The following is a 16622-nucleotide window of genomic DNA, read 5'->3' on the forward strand; positions in this document are numbered from 1 at the left end:
GCCACGGACATCTCCGATAAGTCTGAATCTGTGACCTCAACCTCAAAGTCAAGGTCAAGCTTTCAGAAAATCTTCTGAATGAGATTGAGAATGAGTTTTCATATCAAAGGTGCATCTACTAGGAGGCTGAGGGGTAGCACTGGTGTCCACAATACAGATAAATTTCTGTTACATATTGTAGCAACTAAGCATCAATATATCAACTTTCTTCCCCCAAATTTTTGATTTGCAACACTAAGCAAAACATTATCTTTGTTCTATCATACTAGTTCAAATTGTTACCCAATTTAAAGGTATGTGACATTTATGGATTAAAATACTTAAGCTTTAATAATATTCAAACTCATATTGATGCAGTACCATTGTCTTCACGTCACTGGTATTATGTCTCCTTTGATCATGTCAGATGTTGGGCTAATGCTAATGTGAACCGATTACTTTTTAGATAACATGTACTTTATTGCGTCCAGATGCAGGAAATTCTTTTGTTCATATCCACCATCCACCCTCCGTACACGTCCAAACCTTCTCAACTGTGTCTCCATATTGCTCAATCGCTAATGTTCTGTAAAACTAAAAAAAGGAAAGTAAGGAAAACAGTTTTAAATTAAAGCAAAGAAATTTTAATAGACGCTAAAATACAAAATCCAGATCTGCATTCAGAAATGTGTGAATTTAAAACCATATTTACTATACATGTGTAAATAAGCTCAAACCTCCAATCAGACTGTTATGCGGTGCAGGAACGTCATAAAAAAACATTCAAATTTGCACTTGTCATTTAGGAACATGTTACATCCAAGCTGATGCTTTGAAACAGTACAATCAATAAACACGCACACACACATGTTTTTTAATACATGAAATCAGGTAGAAAATATACACCAGCACACAAATAATTTAGAGCTCAGTGGACAAGTTACAGGAATACAAGGAAGATGTTCCACTATTTCCAAGAAGAAATGAAAATACCGCAGCTGTTTACTGAAACTGGATGTGTTCTGAGGAGGATGAAATGTATCATATTCACACTGCTTTGGCAAACATCTAATCAGATACATATCTGATTTCTCAGAAATCAGAATACCCGACTTACTTTCTGATTGTTGTTAAATATTCACACCGTTTAAAAAAAATCATTGCAAATTTTCTAACATTTCTCCTGCATTAAATGTTAGTAAATTTCAAAAAATACTCTAGCTTGGATGGACTCAGTCCATTAAAGAATCTATATGAAATATTGATCTACTTATTTTAATCAGAAAAATGTTCCATTTTTATATTCAGTACTCGTTTGGTTTCCTTAGAAACATCTCTTAAACAAGGTAGTGAGAAGACATAGCTGAAGCTGCTAAAAAATAAGAAAAAAATGAATGTGATCCTGATAACATTTGTAAATATTACCAGTTCAGCAAGAATATTCGGCTGGAGAAAAACAAACAAACAAAAAAAAAAAGGACATCAGAACCTCAGTCTGCCGAATTAGATTTAAAAAAAAAAAAATCTGAGTACAAGCATGAAATGATGTGGAGCGATGTGGTTTCCTCTGTGGATGCACTTGGTTATGTAGAAATCATGAGCTAACTACCAAGATCATCTTACTCCAGGTTTAAGTCATTTTGTGCAATAACATCCAAAGAATATCCAAAACTTTAAGGCCACACAGATTACAATTAGCACGATCTGTCAGATCCATTTCTTCCTCATTAGACTGAAAACGTGCAGCAAACAAAAGCAAAGAGATATGCTTCCAGGACAAAATACATGTCAATCAATGACAAACACTTCATCTTATTTATATTACAGGATATTCCATCAGTGTGGAGGACCGCAAGCTCACTGCACCCACATGAAATGTAAAATATTTATATTTTATGTACAAGAAATGCTGAAATAGCACTGAGTCAACTTCATGCTTTACACTCCAGTTTGCACTTTCCCTCCACTGCTTGCTTTTTTGTTTGTTTGTTTTTTTTTTAAAAACACCCACTTCAGACGATATAACTCTGCATAGCACACACTGAAAGTGACAAGCAAAAGGAGATACAGGGAAATGCTGATGGTGAAGGGTGAAGGAGCTTAACCTGGCTCAGGGTCTGTACATTATGAGGTCAAATTCTTATTTCCAGAAATCTGGCCGATGGCCTCAAAAGGCTCATTTGTTCAGCTTTAGTTTAATTAATTATCCAGACCTGATAATGTACAGACATTGACCTGCTAAACAAGCTCAGTTTAGCTAAATCTACCATTAGTTGTTTGCCTGGAAGGCTCCCTGGGCAGCAGAGGAAGCTGTTCCAGCAGCAGCAGTTTGGAAGGTTTTACTGGTGAAGACGCCCTGAGAGAACTCCTGCTGTGCCTTCTGGAAACTGGCCCCAGTACGTCGGTACATGCTGTGGACCTGAGGAGGAAGAAATTGTGAGAAAATTGCTGTTTAAACAGGTAGGTCATCCCTGTATGGGAGGAGACACCAAACGAGCTACAGTGGGGCAAAAAAGTATTTAGTCAGCCACCGATTGTGCAAGTTCCCCCACTTAAAATGATGACAGAGGTCAGTAATTTGCACCAGAGGTACACTTCAACTGTGAGAGACAGAATGTGAAAAAAAATCCATGAATTCACATGGTAGGATTTGTAAAGAATTTATTCGTAAATCAGGGTGGAAAATAAGTATTTGGTCACCTCAAACAAGGAAAATCTCTGGCTCTCACAGACCTGTAACGTCTTCTGTAAGAAGCTTTTCTGTCCCCCACTCGTTACCTGTATGAATGGCACCTGTTTGAACTCATCATCTGTATAAAAGACTCCTGTCCACAGCCTCAAACAGTCAGACTCCAAACTCCGCCATGGCCAAGACCAAAGAGCTTTTGAAGGACACCAGGAAAAGTATTGTAGACCTGCACCAGACTGGGAAGAGTGAATCTACAATAGGCAAGTAGCTTGGTGTGAAAAAAATCAACTGTGGGAGCAATCATCAGAAAATGGAAGACATACAAGACCACTGATAATCTCCCTTGATCTGGGGCTCCACGCAAGATCTCATCCCGTGGGGTCAAAATGATCATGAGAACGGTGAGCAAAGATCCCAGAACCACACGGGGGGACCTGGTGAATGACCTGCAGAGAGCTGGGACCAAAGTAACAAAGGTCACCATCAGTAACACACTACAACGGCAGGGAATCAAATCCCGCAGTGCCAGACGTGTTCCGCTGCTGAAGCCAGTGCATGTCCAGGCCCGTCTGAAGTTTGCCAGAGAGCACATGGATGATACAGCAGAGGATTGGGAGAATGTCATGTGGTCAGATGAAACCAAAGTAGAACTTTTTGGTATAAACTCAACTCGTCGTGTTTGGAGGACGAAGAATACTGAGTTGCATCCCAAGAACACCATACCTACTGTGAAGCATGGGGGTGGAAACATCATGCTATGGGGCTGTTTTTCTGCCAAGGGGACAGGACGACTGCTCCGTGTTAAGGACAGAATGAATGGGGCCATGTATCGTGAGATTTTGAGCCAAAACCTCCTTCCATCAGTGAGAACTTTGAAGATGAAACGAGGCTGGGTCTTCCAACATGACAATAATCCAAAACACACCGCCCGGGCAACAAAGGAGTGGCTCTGTAAGAAGCATTTGAAAGTCCTGGAGTGGCCTAGCCAGTCTCCAGACCTCAACCCCATAGAAAATCTGTGGCGGGAGTTGAAAGTCCGTGTTGCTCGGCGACAGCCCCAAAACATCGCTGCTCTCGAGAAGATCTGCATGGAGGAATGGGCCAAAATACCAGCTACTGTGTGTGCAAACCTGGTAAAGACCTATAGTAAACGTTTGACCTCTGTTATTGCCAACAAAGGTTATGTTACAAAGTATTGAGTTGTATTTTTGTTATTGACCAAATACTTATTTTCCACCCTGATTTACGAATAAATTCTTTACAAATCCTACCATGTGGATTCATGGATTTTTTTTTCACATTCTGTCTCTCACAGTTGAAGTGTACCTCTGGTGCAAATTACTGACCTCTGTCATCATTTTAGGTGGGGGAACTTGCACAATCGGTGGCTGACTAAATACATTTTTGCCCCACTGTACCTCTGCTGGAAAATAAATCCCGCTTCGGCCTGGTACTGCATGAGGTCTCTTCCTACTAAAAATCATCAAGTACGGCTCATAGGGGATCAACTGATTTTGGCTTCTCTCTAACATAAAGCAATTTGCAATGACAATTTTGATCTGGTGCTACAAAAATGAAGTGGAATTATTATTTTATTTCTAAATTGAATTTAGCAGGCAGCACAACAAGAGGGTTCCTGGTTCAAACATGCTGGCCAGATGGGTTTCTCTCTGGATACACTGGTTTCTTCCCACAGACTAGAGATAAGCATGTCGTATTTCTAAAAATGCCTTAGATGTGAGTGTGAATGACGGTCTTTCTCTCTGTGTTAGCCTTGTGACACAATGGTGACCTGTCCAGGATCTACCTTGCTTCTTGCCCTATTAGAAGCATAGGGCTGGGATAGGCTCCTGAACTGGACACACATGTAAGAATGAATGAATGGCTGGAATTCCATTTCATTGTGATTGGTGCACTTGAAGGATTTGCACTGGTGTTAACCAAAAATCAACCATAACATTACACAGACATCTAGCAACTGTTGATTAGTGAGTCAACAAGTAAAATAACCAGAGATAAAAACTGTGTTCTGAAGAAAATTAAGAAAAAAAGAAAAGAAAAGTGAGGCAACTCTTACCATCTTGAGCAGAATGACAGACATCACAGCGCACAAAGTGAAGAGGATGGCCACTATGATCATGATGATTCCCACTGCACGGTGTTCACTGATGATAGTGAATGCAGAGAGCCAACCACTGCAACAAACAGCAGAGTTTTAGGTGATCTTATGAACAGCATCAGTGAAACTTAAAATTGTATTCAACAGAAGGAAACATACAACATACAGCGTACAACACATGTACGCTGCTATATTCGATTTGAGGAGAAGAGAAGAATGTGTTTTGGAAGCAGCTGGACAAAAACAAATGCCAACCACTGGTTAAATAATTAACGTGAAATAAATGAACATCACTGCCCTCATTTTCTGTTGCTCTTATTCTTCTTTTTACCTTTAAAACTCTGTTTGACTTTAATACATTTATAATTAATTTGATCGTAATATTAAGAAGTTAAAAAAATAGGAAAAAAACAACAACAAACAAACACAAAGTAAAAAACAGCAGGTTAGTATTTAAAATGGATCACTGGTTAAAGAGCAGAGGTTATGACACCGTATTCTGATGCAGTTTAAGCTGAAACACATTTAGATTGGGAAAAGAGAACAAAGAAATGGTGGGGTAACAGACTGCAAGCAGCAGAAACTTACAGAGTTACCCGCAGACAGAGAGGCAGCAGGCTAGAGGCTGAAGAATGGAAAGTTTCTGTCGTGAGAGATGAAAGATTGCAGAAAATGAAGGAAAGAGAGAGGACGGCAGCTGACAGGCCAAATGACCGGTAATAGTTCTGATTATTTAACGCAACAAATCACAAGCACACAAAACACTTTGTCAGTCAGGGGGACACGATCACAACGTGAATACTCCCGCGAAACCAGTTATTTTATTATCTATTCATAAGCTCTTATGAGATTCATACATACTATGAATTAATATTAATATAAACATAATTATTCTGTCAAAATTATATGTTAAATTATAACATTTGTTCGAACTTGAACTTAAAATATACTTATTGCAATTTCTGGTGTTTAAAAATAGTTTTTTAAACTTCTAAATTTCACTAAAGCCGCCAACAGAATATGAAATAACTGTTACGACTTTATATCCAAAATGTCTGTGGTTTGTGATGAAGATGCACAAACTGAAATTGAAATAGGACTCTGATTTACTTTCATGCAATGCATATATCTACCATAACATGCTGGACTAATATAAGCTTTATTTATAGAGATATGTAATTAAATACAGATTAGAGTTTAAAAAAAAATAATTGAAATTTGCAGAGGGTAATAAAAAAAAAGCTATCCTATTATATCCTTAACATATTATTTCAAGTATATGCTTAAAAACCATAAACGTAATGCCCACATATTTACTTTTGAAGAAGCCATCTGGAAAACTAAAGTTTTTATTGAAAAATAGGACATACATGACACTCACCTGTTGCCCCAGTGGGGTATGCCTATTGACTGGATGATGAAGATTACCACTTGGCAAAAAAACACAAAGAAGAACAAGAAGAAGCTGAAGGAGCTGTCAGTCCTGAAAAAAAGAGGAAAAAACCATCCATTAAACTTTCAGACTTAGAAAACACATTTATATCAGGAGTACAGTTATATGAATGTAAGTGACATGTGCAAGTGCAAATCTTTACCATGGCAACGCTGTAATATAAATGTAATGTGTGAAATACACACTGTGACAGCACAAAAATTACAAGGGAAAGCGAATACATCTGGCGCAGACGCATTATCGTTGTTACAAAAAGTATCAAAGTTATCAGACATTTTTCTTTTTGTTCACAGCAGTTGATCGAAACTTAAAAATAAACTCACAGGGTTTTTTGTTAAATTTATACACAATACATTTGGGAACAAACATTTCAAAAGCTAATGCATTAATGTACACGTCTGTAAAATCCAGATGAAAAAATGCCTTTTAAGCAGAGTTCTTAAAAACACACATCACTGTCCACACACGGGGTCAAATGATGCATACAGTACCTTTCATGATGGGGGGACTCACCTGAAGGCCTTGTAGACGGGTCGGTACCAGCAGAGGAAGGAGCAGGGAGCAAAGAGGATGAGCCAGAGAATGGAGAGACCAAAGTCCACACCATTGCTTGAAGCCGTGGTGAAGAAAGCCAAACATGCCAGCAGGTTGAGGAACAGAGTCACACAGTTGACTGAGGACGACAGTAGAGAGAGTCAGTGATTGTATTCTAGTCAGAATTTCAGTATCATGTATGTATACAGCAAAGAAGAACAAAAACTAAACAGTACTGGCTGGAGTGTTTTTCCCATCACACCAACCGGTGTTGTTAAGAAGTGATTTTAGGGTACATTTTTACACCGATTCAGAGCTTCAAACCTTCCTGAAAGGTTTTTACTTCTCAGACTTCCAATGTCCGCCCCCCTAAAAATGTAATGTGCTTACACATCCAGAGGTAGTACATCATCTTGCAGACTCTCTGGCACTCTGGGGGGATTTCCTCTGAGAAGTCCTGGTAAAAACATGGTTTGATGGGGAAGAACTTTGGAAGTGGAGGCCAGTTGTTCTCTTTACCTGTCGAGTCAAGAGATAACATCAGCATGGCAAACTATAAATACAAGACAGCAGATATATCATGAGCACGAATAGAGTTTAACAAAAAGCAACCGGTGGTTATTTTTAAAATACTGACACATTCATCTGAGTCATTTACTCAAGTGTGTGGGAGTCAATGTACAGCAGCATTCCTACCTAAGCAGGCTGGATAATGTCACTGCTGTGCCTCTGGAACATAACTGCACTGTTTACATAAACCTATCTAAGCATCTGCTTTTTAAACTAAACTAAAAACTTATCACCGCAAGTTTACATCAGCAGATGCAGCACATGAAGACACATTTCACCAAACATTCAGTCATTCACCAGAGTTGATAATTAACAGATAATGATCTTCATATTATTGTTATAGCTCTTTGCAGACCTATTGATATGAATATCAGAGCCAAAAAAAAAAAAAAAAAAAAAAAAGCCAGTGAGTGCAAGGATGTAGTTTTATATTTGTCTTTGGTACATAATGCCCACGTTGCAAATCATTGTCTGTTATCAGGGCGCTGTGCTGAGGAGTTTTGTTTTTAATGACCTGTCGGGCCTCTGCTCTGTAGCTCATGCTCTCTGCGGTCCAGCTCGGCAGCTTTCCTCTCCAGCTCTTCCTGCTGCCTCAGCAGGTTGGCCTGAGCTGCAGCAGCAGTTACCTGAAAAAGGAGGAAACGCTTCACTCAACCACCACATTAGATGCACAGAAAATTACCTAAGCCACTGTCAGGAGACTCCGATTTCATGCAGATAGCAAGGAAACGGTGCAGAAATGATTCACTTCACATATAAGCTTTCTAGTTTCAGTTTTTAACACCCAAGACAGCAATCAGTCGCTGTGAGCTACTTCAATAAACACTCTGAATTGCATCTGTTTTCACAGGCATCTAAAAGGGTGTACTTGACTTTTAAATGACATATTACAGGAAATACATATTCATGGTTATCATATCTGATCTCTGACTTGCCAGGAAGAGGTAGGATGCAGGTGATCTGTTTTGCTATTCATGAATATTTATAGGACAGAACAAAGAGCTTCATTATAATAATGTGTAAAGTGAGTAGATGTTTGTGTAGCAACCACACATCCTGACGTAAGGACCATACTGAGAGTCTGAAGGGACAGATTGCCCTTTAGACACATCCAGTTATTTTAGAATTCTAAAATGAGCCACGTGTTGCTAAAAAATGCAATTTCTAAACATTTTAGAACGTCTTTGTGCTGAATCCGTGTACCTGCTCTCATTTACTGTCTTAGCTGTTTGGTGGTTATTGAAATTTTGTGATTTTTCACCTGAGATTCTGGCATTTCGGGCAAAATAAATTTATATTAAAAAAACGATTCACAATTTTAATGAATCGATTTCACGTTATCCAAGCCAGAATCGATTTTAATCGATAAATCGATTATAAAAACCCACCCCTAATTAAAAGCTCAGTTTTGTGATCTTTTTGGCAAAATAAGGTTTGGACATTTAGTTCGATGTAGCAACTAAATGGCTTTGAGTAAAAGAAACGGCTACAGCATCTGTGTGAAAAAATAACTGTTAATTAAACAGGCAGGATAAGTAGAATTGGAACTTAAGAAAATACTCTTTCTTAGTGGTTTCCAAACTTTTAGTACCCAGAGCACAGCAGAGGGCAAGACAAAACGCACACCTCCGTTCACACTGTCACTAAATAACATCCAATTGTCATCGTAGTTATTATGAGTTCTTCTAAATGTGCTGCAGTAGGAATATGTGATTAAGAGCCCATCTGTGATATCTAGACCTAGGATAAGAACTGAAATTTTTTAAATGTATTTATTGAATTTCAATAAATGGTCTTGCTCATCTTGGCTTAGATGTAGTGGTCTTCTACAGTAAGTTTGAGTTGCTCTCAAAAATGTTTTACTACCAGATGTATTTTTAGCTTGCTTTGCACAATGTTAGCATTAGCCAACCTCTCCTGACAGACTGGGGCCGTCTTACAGCTTCAGTAAACTGCAACTGAGTCTTATTCTGCTCTTTGTTGTCAATCAGGGCTTCGATGTATCTCAATCTCATAATTCCCACCATCCATCAACTGAAAAAACAGAGTGAGGTCACATAATTGTGCAATAATAATGCTAGATTGTTATAAAATCTCACCCACACCTGCTCATTCACCTTCATAAAAATATTTTTTTTAATCAGAGAAGTGGTGGGTTTGGTATAAATTCTCACCTGTGGACTGGGCTCTGTAGATGGCTGTAGCACAGCAGGAGATGTGGTGTGAGCTGCTAGTCCATCCTAAAAAACAACAATAAGCAAATAAAAGATTCAAATGCAACCAGTAAAAGAGAAGGAATACCAGGAAAACAAGGCTAAGAAGATAAAGGGAATGGCGACATAAGCAGGCCAAGACCAAAAAATTGAAATGGTGAACTGAAAGATGGTGAGAAAAAACAAAAGATACAATATTTTGACAGGAAAACGAAATAATGAGGAAATGTGCAGATAAGACACCATCAAATGGTTTCAAAACCAACAAAATGAGTAGAAAATGTAGCTTCCAGATGTCTTACACTGGGTTGAGCAGAGAAAGGGTTGTACTGGTCAACTGGTTCGATGTTGGATTTTGTCACCTGAGTGACAGAGGGATCCTGGAAAAACAATAAAAATAATAATAAAAACACGTGCGCATCTTTATCAACTTATAATAATGAGTTACCTGAAAATCTACAAATACATTTTGATCCAATTTCTGTCTATGATGACAGCTTGGAAGTATTTCTTATCTTTGAGCTAAAAGCTGCAGAAATAAGTGTAGGTGCTATGCAGTAATGAAAAAGAGGCCTCTTGTACCAGGTTTGGTGAGCTGCTATTAGAGGTAAGTGCATTTACATGGCTTAACTGACATGGCTTAACTGAACAGTTTTGCAAGAATATAAATAAATATAAAATAAAATAAATATATATTTATAAATATAAATAAATAAAGAATATCAAGTTTATTTAGACTTAAAATCTACAAAGAAGAAATTCATTTAGTGCTGTTCATTTTCTCTCCAGAAGAACTCTTTGTTATAAGCTTTACCATTTCCTGAAACACTGAAAGCAACCCTCAAAAAGAAAAAAGCCGAGATTATGAAATCTCGTATCATGCTTTGCCAAAGTCATAAAGTAAAGTACAATAACATCCAGCAATAACCTCTGAGGTTCCTGGTAATATTACCCCTGGAGAAGCACTGGTAATCATTAAATGACTCTAGTGAGCTCACTATTGATTTAACCACTCTATAATATGAGAAGGCACTGCTTATTTTGACACGTCTGAGAAAAGAAAGTCAGGCCCTGATAAATTCCATCAATGCAGTTCAGTACATTTTACACACATGCACGCAATTATAGATTTCTCTCAAAGCCTTTTAAGACCTTTTGGAGACCTTTTAAAGGCTTAAAAACATTATATTCACATACAGTTTTCTTCCTCCAATAAACCTTTTTATTAAGGAATTAAAACTGTAAAGCACAACCTAAATCTAAAATAAAAAACTAGAAAGCATGTTTTGACATCTGCACTGGATGATGACACTATTTTGGCAGCTTGTGGCATCCCAACACATGACCAAAAATTTTAATGATGCACTTTATATTGGCATGCAAAAACAAATATGAGGGGGGTAAAAAGGTACCAGGAAATTTTTATTCACACCAAAACTACAACAGTAACTGTGAATTCCTGCCATACATGACGCCACTTCAGCCCAACAGGGTCTCTGGAGCCTCCTGTGATGTACCGGTAACACGCATGTGTCGTGATGTAATTCAACAAGGGTCTGTCCTATTTGAAAGGAAGACGGTAAGATTTCTAGGATGTGCCAACAGCTTAATTGCAAATTGTCCTTTTGTATTTGTATTTAAGTGGTTGTCAGTCAATATCGGTAAGGACAACCAAAGAGACCCTGCAAAGAAAAATTACAGTCTCAATTAAACTTACACAAATATTTTATTGTTCTCCATCTTCCTGACACAGCTTCAGCTTCTGTTTAACTTAATTGCTACCACTTGTCCCAGTTACACCTGACACAATTATTTCTGATTTTTTTCTCCTCTCCAATCTATAGCCCCCGACGACGATGAGATTCTCTGATCCAGTACCTGAAGTTTTTAGACACACCTTTACACTCAGCAGTTCGCTCAGAATAAAGGCTCAAATTCAGCCCAGCTACAAATACCAGCTTTGAAAAAAAAAATCCAGGTCTTAAAATGGGACACAGCTCAAGATGTGTCGGGGGTGGGGCCCGTAGGCTCAGTCTGGAAAACTTGGCCTAGTTGTTCAGCAGCAGTAGTCAGAGTCTGAATCAGAGATGTCTTCAGGTAGATTGGAGAGATTTTTTTTCCTCCAAAAGGTTCAATAACTATAACCTACATAACCAGTGAAGGGGCTATCACAAAACTGAGTTAGCAGGTTTGTATTCTTTTCCTGTGTCCTAGTCAGAAGAGGTTCATGGTTTCTTTACAGAGGATGAACAGAAACTCCATACTGTCTGCTCCATGGCCATGTCTTGAGCAGACACACCACACGACATAGGCTGAACCAGCTTGTTTCTGATGGTGGTGCAACCTCTGGCCTGCTCTTCACGTCTTTCAGTAGGGAAAGTATCTGAGCCTTGATTTCTATGAATATCCCTTTGATATCTGGATTCTTCAGAGGGCTGGGCAGTGGAGTCAAACACTCCTTGTATTTGGAGCCCTAGTCAGTTCTTTTCTTCGTGAAGTCTAGCAGCAGCGAATTAGTTGACAGTTGACAATGGAAATAATGGCTTCCTAAGGCTCAGTTTGTTAAGCCCTCTGGGACTGAAAATTGAAGCAGCTGAACAAGTTCCAAAAACTGCAGTTCTTCTGATGGCCACTTGAGGTTTACTCAAAATGTGAGTTACAGTGGAAGGATATGCATATTTGATTTGGCACAGATTATTACATATTGTGTTTGCAACCCTCCCAATGACCTTTGTCTACTTCAGGTCTCGATTTCAGCAACATACCAACATGGCAGCAGCCACAACAGCAATATTTAAAATTCAGAAAGCAGAGGGTTATGCAACAGTAGCTATAACCACTGTCATATACATATATGAAATAAACAATTTACTGATAGGGTGTGGTGGTTGCTACTATGTTGTAAAATGTAACTTGTGCATATGTAGACTCATACCTTGTCCTCATTAAAACATTCCTTATAAAAGGTTTGAATGTAACTCAACAACCTGTGATGTTCTGGAAGAACCTGAAACTATGCTGTAAATTACTCTGACAAGGTCTCAGAGATAATCCCAGACTGGCACATAAAAAGAAACATCTAAACACATATATATACACACCAATATCTAATATTTACACTAGAACATATTGTAACAACTAAGCTTTTATTTGGAAATGATGGTGTACAATGCAGTCCTGAGAAATGCTGCATCTGCAAGTTTGTGTGAACTCGGTGGGTGATCAAAAACAAAAACTATGACACAGTAACAACTTCCAGAATCACTTCAATAATCTGGGACAAATCAGTCCTTCCTTTAAAAGGTTGACGGAACGAGTACTTCACATGACTACGTGACACGTCACTCACCAACAGTGTGATAAGAGCTCGCCTGCTTGTTAATATGTGCTTGTGACACACCTGTAAACATTCCCAGACGGCAACATAGAGACGTCTGAGTGAGATGATCAACAGCTAGCAATATAAAGGGAAAAGGGTGAATGGAATTAACCTCTAAACCCAACTTAAATGACCCATGATACATTTTACGAAACAACTCCTTGTTGCCTGCAAAGATATTCAAAGGCTCTCGTTCAAAACGTCTTTACCTAATTGCACAGGTAAAAAAAACATATGCTTAGTAAACAGCGAGGAGTGGCTTATTATACATCCTTTAGAGAGACAAACCGACAGCAGTGAATAAAGTAACTGATGACAGCAAACTTACACAGTCTCTGAAATGAAAACCGAGCTGGGACAAGCCTCAAACAAGAGGACAGCATCTTCAAAACAATAGACAGACATACAAAGATGCAGTTTTCCATATATGCCGATATATGGAAAACTGCATAAAGTATATAGATGACATGTAAACATGGCATATTTTAATACAAAAATAATACAGTGACTTTAACGTCTCTGTACAAGGAAACCGGACATGCTCTCATAACTGCTGATTCCCTAGGTGTGGCCATTTCAAAATAGCAGCTGGATACTACTACATTTTACATTAGATACCACAGCCATGGGGTGCAGGTTTAGCTCACTGGGTGAACAGGTGACCAAAAGCAGTATGGCATGGGTCCGTCTCCAACCCGCGACCTTTTGCTGCATGTATTCCCCTTTCTCTACCTGCTTTCCTAACCATAGGAAAGTGACACACCTGTAAACATTCCCACCCGTAAACATCTTCACTGCATCTGTCCAGCAAAGGCCCAAAAATAATAATTTAGATACCACAGTGCTACAAATGATAGAAGCACATGCTCAGAAAGGCCTACAGGGGGAAAAAGCAGCATAGTGCAGTCTGCAGTCCACAAACATGCACATTTTAACATTTTTAATATTCTTTCAAAGGTTGGTAACATGTTAAATATTTAATGTGAGCTTTTATGAATAGAACTGCTTTTCAGAGTACATATTATACTCCAGCTGCTACTAGGGTATTTATCCAGTCCACCCACCAAACAAACAGAAGTCTCCACTGACGTCACACCTATTGAACACTTGAGATAACAAAAGTTCCATTCTGCAATACTGTAAAAGCATAATGCCACTTAAATCTTACACAGAATAGTACCCACAGGTCATTGGTTTTGATTTGGAGTGTGATAAGAGCAATTTACTGTTAAATATGTCACACTAAATGTGAGGCCTGGTTGAACCTTGGACTCTGAATGCTCCTATAAACTGTTGCTCTCTCTGCAATAAGATGGATTTCTTAACATTTGGTAGAACTGAAAAACCCTAACAACAGCACGTGTGTGTTAACAGATGCAAACACCCACTTATCTATGCGGTTATTCAAATCTGACATCATGATCAAGCCATTGTGATTAATCTGCTAAGTTTCTATTCACCTTTTATGTTGCATTTTATCTAATTCTACATTTTCAAGAATGGCCACTGTTACTAAAATGTTACACTTCATTTCAAAAACTGTTAAATAAGGAGAGTTATGACAGGTTTAATTTTGTTTTTTTTACTTTATGAATTTCATATTGCATAATAAGAAGGAAAGATGGAAAACATAAACAGGTTCTTTACTACTGCAGAAACTAGGCTAACATATCTAGCTCATGTCCTAGAGAAAAAAAAGAAAACTTGTGGAGTGTGAGATAATTCCTGACAGACTTCAAAGGTTTCCGTGAAAGAGAAAGAGAAAACCTGATATAAAAGGACTGTTTCCCTGCATGTACATACACATGTACAATAAATCATGCATTCTTATATATACACATATATATGGATAAAAAATAACAAGCAAAAGATGATGGTTAACATTTTTAAATTGGTGCTCTTCCATTGTTGGGTTTGAAACTTCTGTGTGTTAAATACTGTGTTAAAGGAGTATGAGACACAGTGACAAAAACTAGGTTTTTAAAGAGTAACTTACATTAGGGATTAATCAATGTCAGAGTCTCCCTAACTGCTGCTGCCTCTGTGTCAGCCATTTATTTCATTTTCATCCTTTTTCTTGGCTGGCATAATATTAAATCACAGACTGGTGCATTTAAAGGGGTTGTCTACTCTTACTGAGTACTCAAAGCACTTAAAGACTAAAAGCCACATCTTCCTTTTCACACACATATTCACATTGTACTTTATTCTACTTGTCTTTTTCTATGACTTCTGTTACTTTCTTTCATTTTCAATTTCAGATGAGGACTAGGCAATAATGGAGGTAAAATTGCCCAAGGACACTTTTCCATGCAGACTGAAGCAGCCAGGGGTCAAACCACTTCCTTTATGAATGGCAAATAATTCTAGCTCCTGAGTGTACTACAAAGTACAATTAATGGGTCAGTGAGCTTGTCAAACCTAACGTGACAGTTTCTTGTGTCTCAAAAGTGGCTCTCTTCATAACTGGCCAAATTACCTTGGTAACTTAGACTGAACACATAGCCTTGTCCGGAGCAGTAACCACCACTGTGATCCCCATTACCTCAGACTAGGGTTTTAGGTTTTGTCAAGCCTGCTAACACTAAGAAAACCTGGCTGTGTTTACAGTATACCCCTCAAAGCTTCAACACGTCTTTGTGAAAAAGCCAACAGAAACATTAATGACCAAATGTGAAATTCTGGGCTTGTTTCAGTTATTAACCCATTTTAGTGCAAGGGAACAAAAGAAAATCTATAAAGATATAGCAACTAAACACTCTTACTCTCACTATTTCTGAACATTTATCCAGAGAAAAATGTATGGGAACATGAGGATAAGAACATTCCCAGTAGGCTTTCCTACTATAAATCTGTTCATATAACTAAATATTATTTCAGTGCATATAAAGAAAGACCTTAGTTTGTCGCTCGCCCTTTTTAATATTTTAAAGTGAAGGGAGGACGTTCCTATTTCCACAAACAACTGGCCTACTATCAGACATCCTGTGTGCTAGAAGCTCTTTGTAGAGAGAAAACCAACAGTTTCGATAAACGTCACATTACAAACCACCAGAACTATCACAAATCACGTCTAAGACATTAGAAATACACACAATAATGTACATTATCTTCCGAAGGAAGCAGAAAATAGGTACTGTGGCTTAAAAAATATATCTGACACACATTTCAAGTTTAACTTCCTGCAACTAAACCCACAGGATATGCAGCCGTTTTACAAGCCACGTGATTGGTTAAAAAACTGTCAGTCACACTTCCTGCCAAATGGTTGCAATCCTCAAAGACGTAGGTTCCCGCCCCGACATCCACCCAACAAGTTTCCTGGCGTGCTGGCTACCGTTTAACTGCCGCCGTTTGATATGTCACCGACTGCGCCTTATAATCTCAGTCCTCGTACTTACATTGAAAGGGTTTTCGCTGGCAGTATCTGCGAACGGGTTGGCATCAAATTCCGACATTTTGAAAATGTTGCGAGGTGTTCTTTTTGTCTTCTCTGAAGGTGGAGTTAACAACAAACTCTTCCCTATCGCTTCTGGTGCCTGTCCTACCACTTCCTCGAATAAAGTTTAAAGCGCATGCGCACTGAGCCAGTTGGACGATGACGTGTGCGTCAAATGATGCGCAGGTAATCAAAGCGCGCCACCTGCAACCCCTCTCGGCGCCGTTTGAGATTAAAAGCAAATTCC

The 16622-nt window shown here is 38.5% G+C and overlaps 1 protein-coding gene across 1 annotated transcript; it reads right to left on the reverse strand.

Moving 5' to 3' along the window:
- Window positions 1-600: 600 nt before the first annotated feature.
- Window positions 601-16513, reverse strand: scamp2 (secretory carrier membrane protein 2). Its single transcript, XM_082540405.1, has 9 exons — window positions 16338-16513; window positions 9860-9937; window positions 9519-9584; window positions 7859-7970; window positions 7165-7293; window positions 6754-6913; window positions 6169-6270; window positions 4746-4863; window positions 601-2398 (listed from the first exon to the last, which is right to left on the reverse strand). Exons 1-9 carry the CDS (start codon window positions 16392-16394, stop codon window positions 2249-2251), a joined length of 972 nt encoding a protein of 323 aa, XP_082396531.1. The 5' UTR covers window positions 16395-16513; the 3' UTR covers window positions 601-2248.
- Between the last annotated feature and the right edge of the window lie 109 nt (window positions 16514-16622).

Source organism: Aulonocara stuartgranti, assembly GCF_965226115.1.
Source record: "Aulonocara stuartgranti genome assembly, chromosome: 7".
Lineage (NCBI taxonomy): Eukaryota > Metazoa > Chordata > Actinopteri > Cichliformes > Cichlidae > Aulonocara > Aulonocara stuartgranti.

Bases quoted from the DNA above. Each gene is read 5' to 3' on its own strand.
- scamp2 (XM_082540405.1), bottom strand. From the start codon at position 16,394: ATGTCGGAATTTGATGCCAACCCGTTCGCAGATACTGCCAGCGAAAAC. The intron at 6,914-7,164 runs GTAAGCACATTA...TGTCGTCCTCAG, and splicing joins GATGTACTACCTCTGGATGT to TCAACTGTGTGACTCTGTTC. The intron at 2,399-4,745 runs GTAAGAGTTGCC...CTTCCTCCTCAG, and splicing joins CTGTCATTCTGCTCAAGATG to GTCCACAGCATGTACCGACG.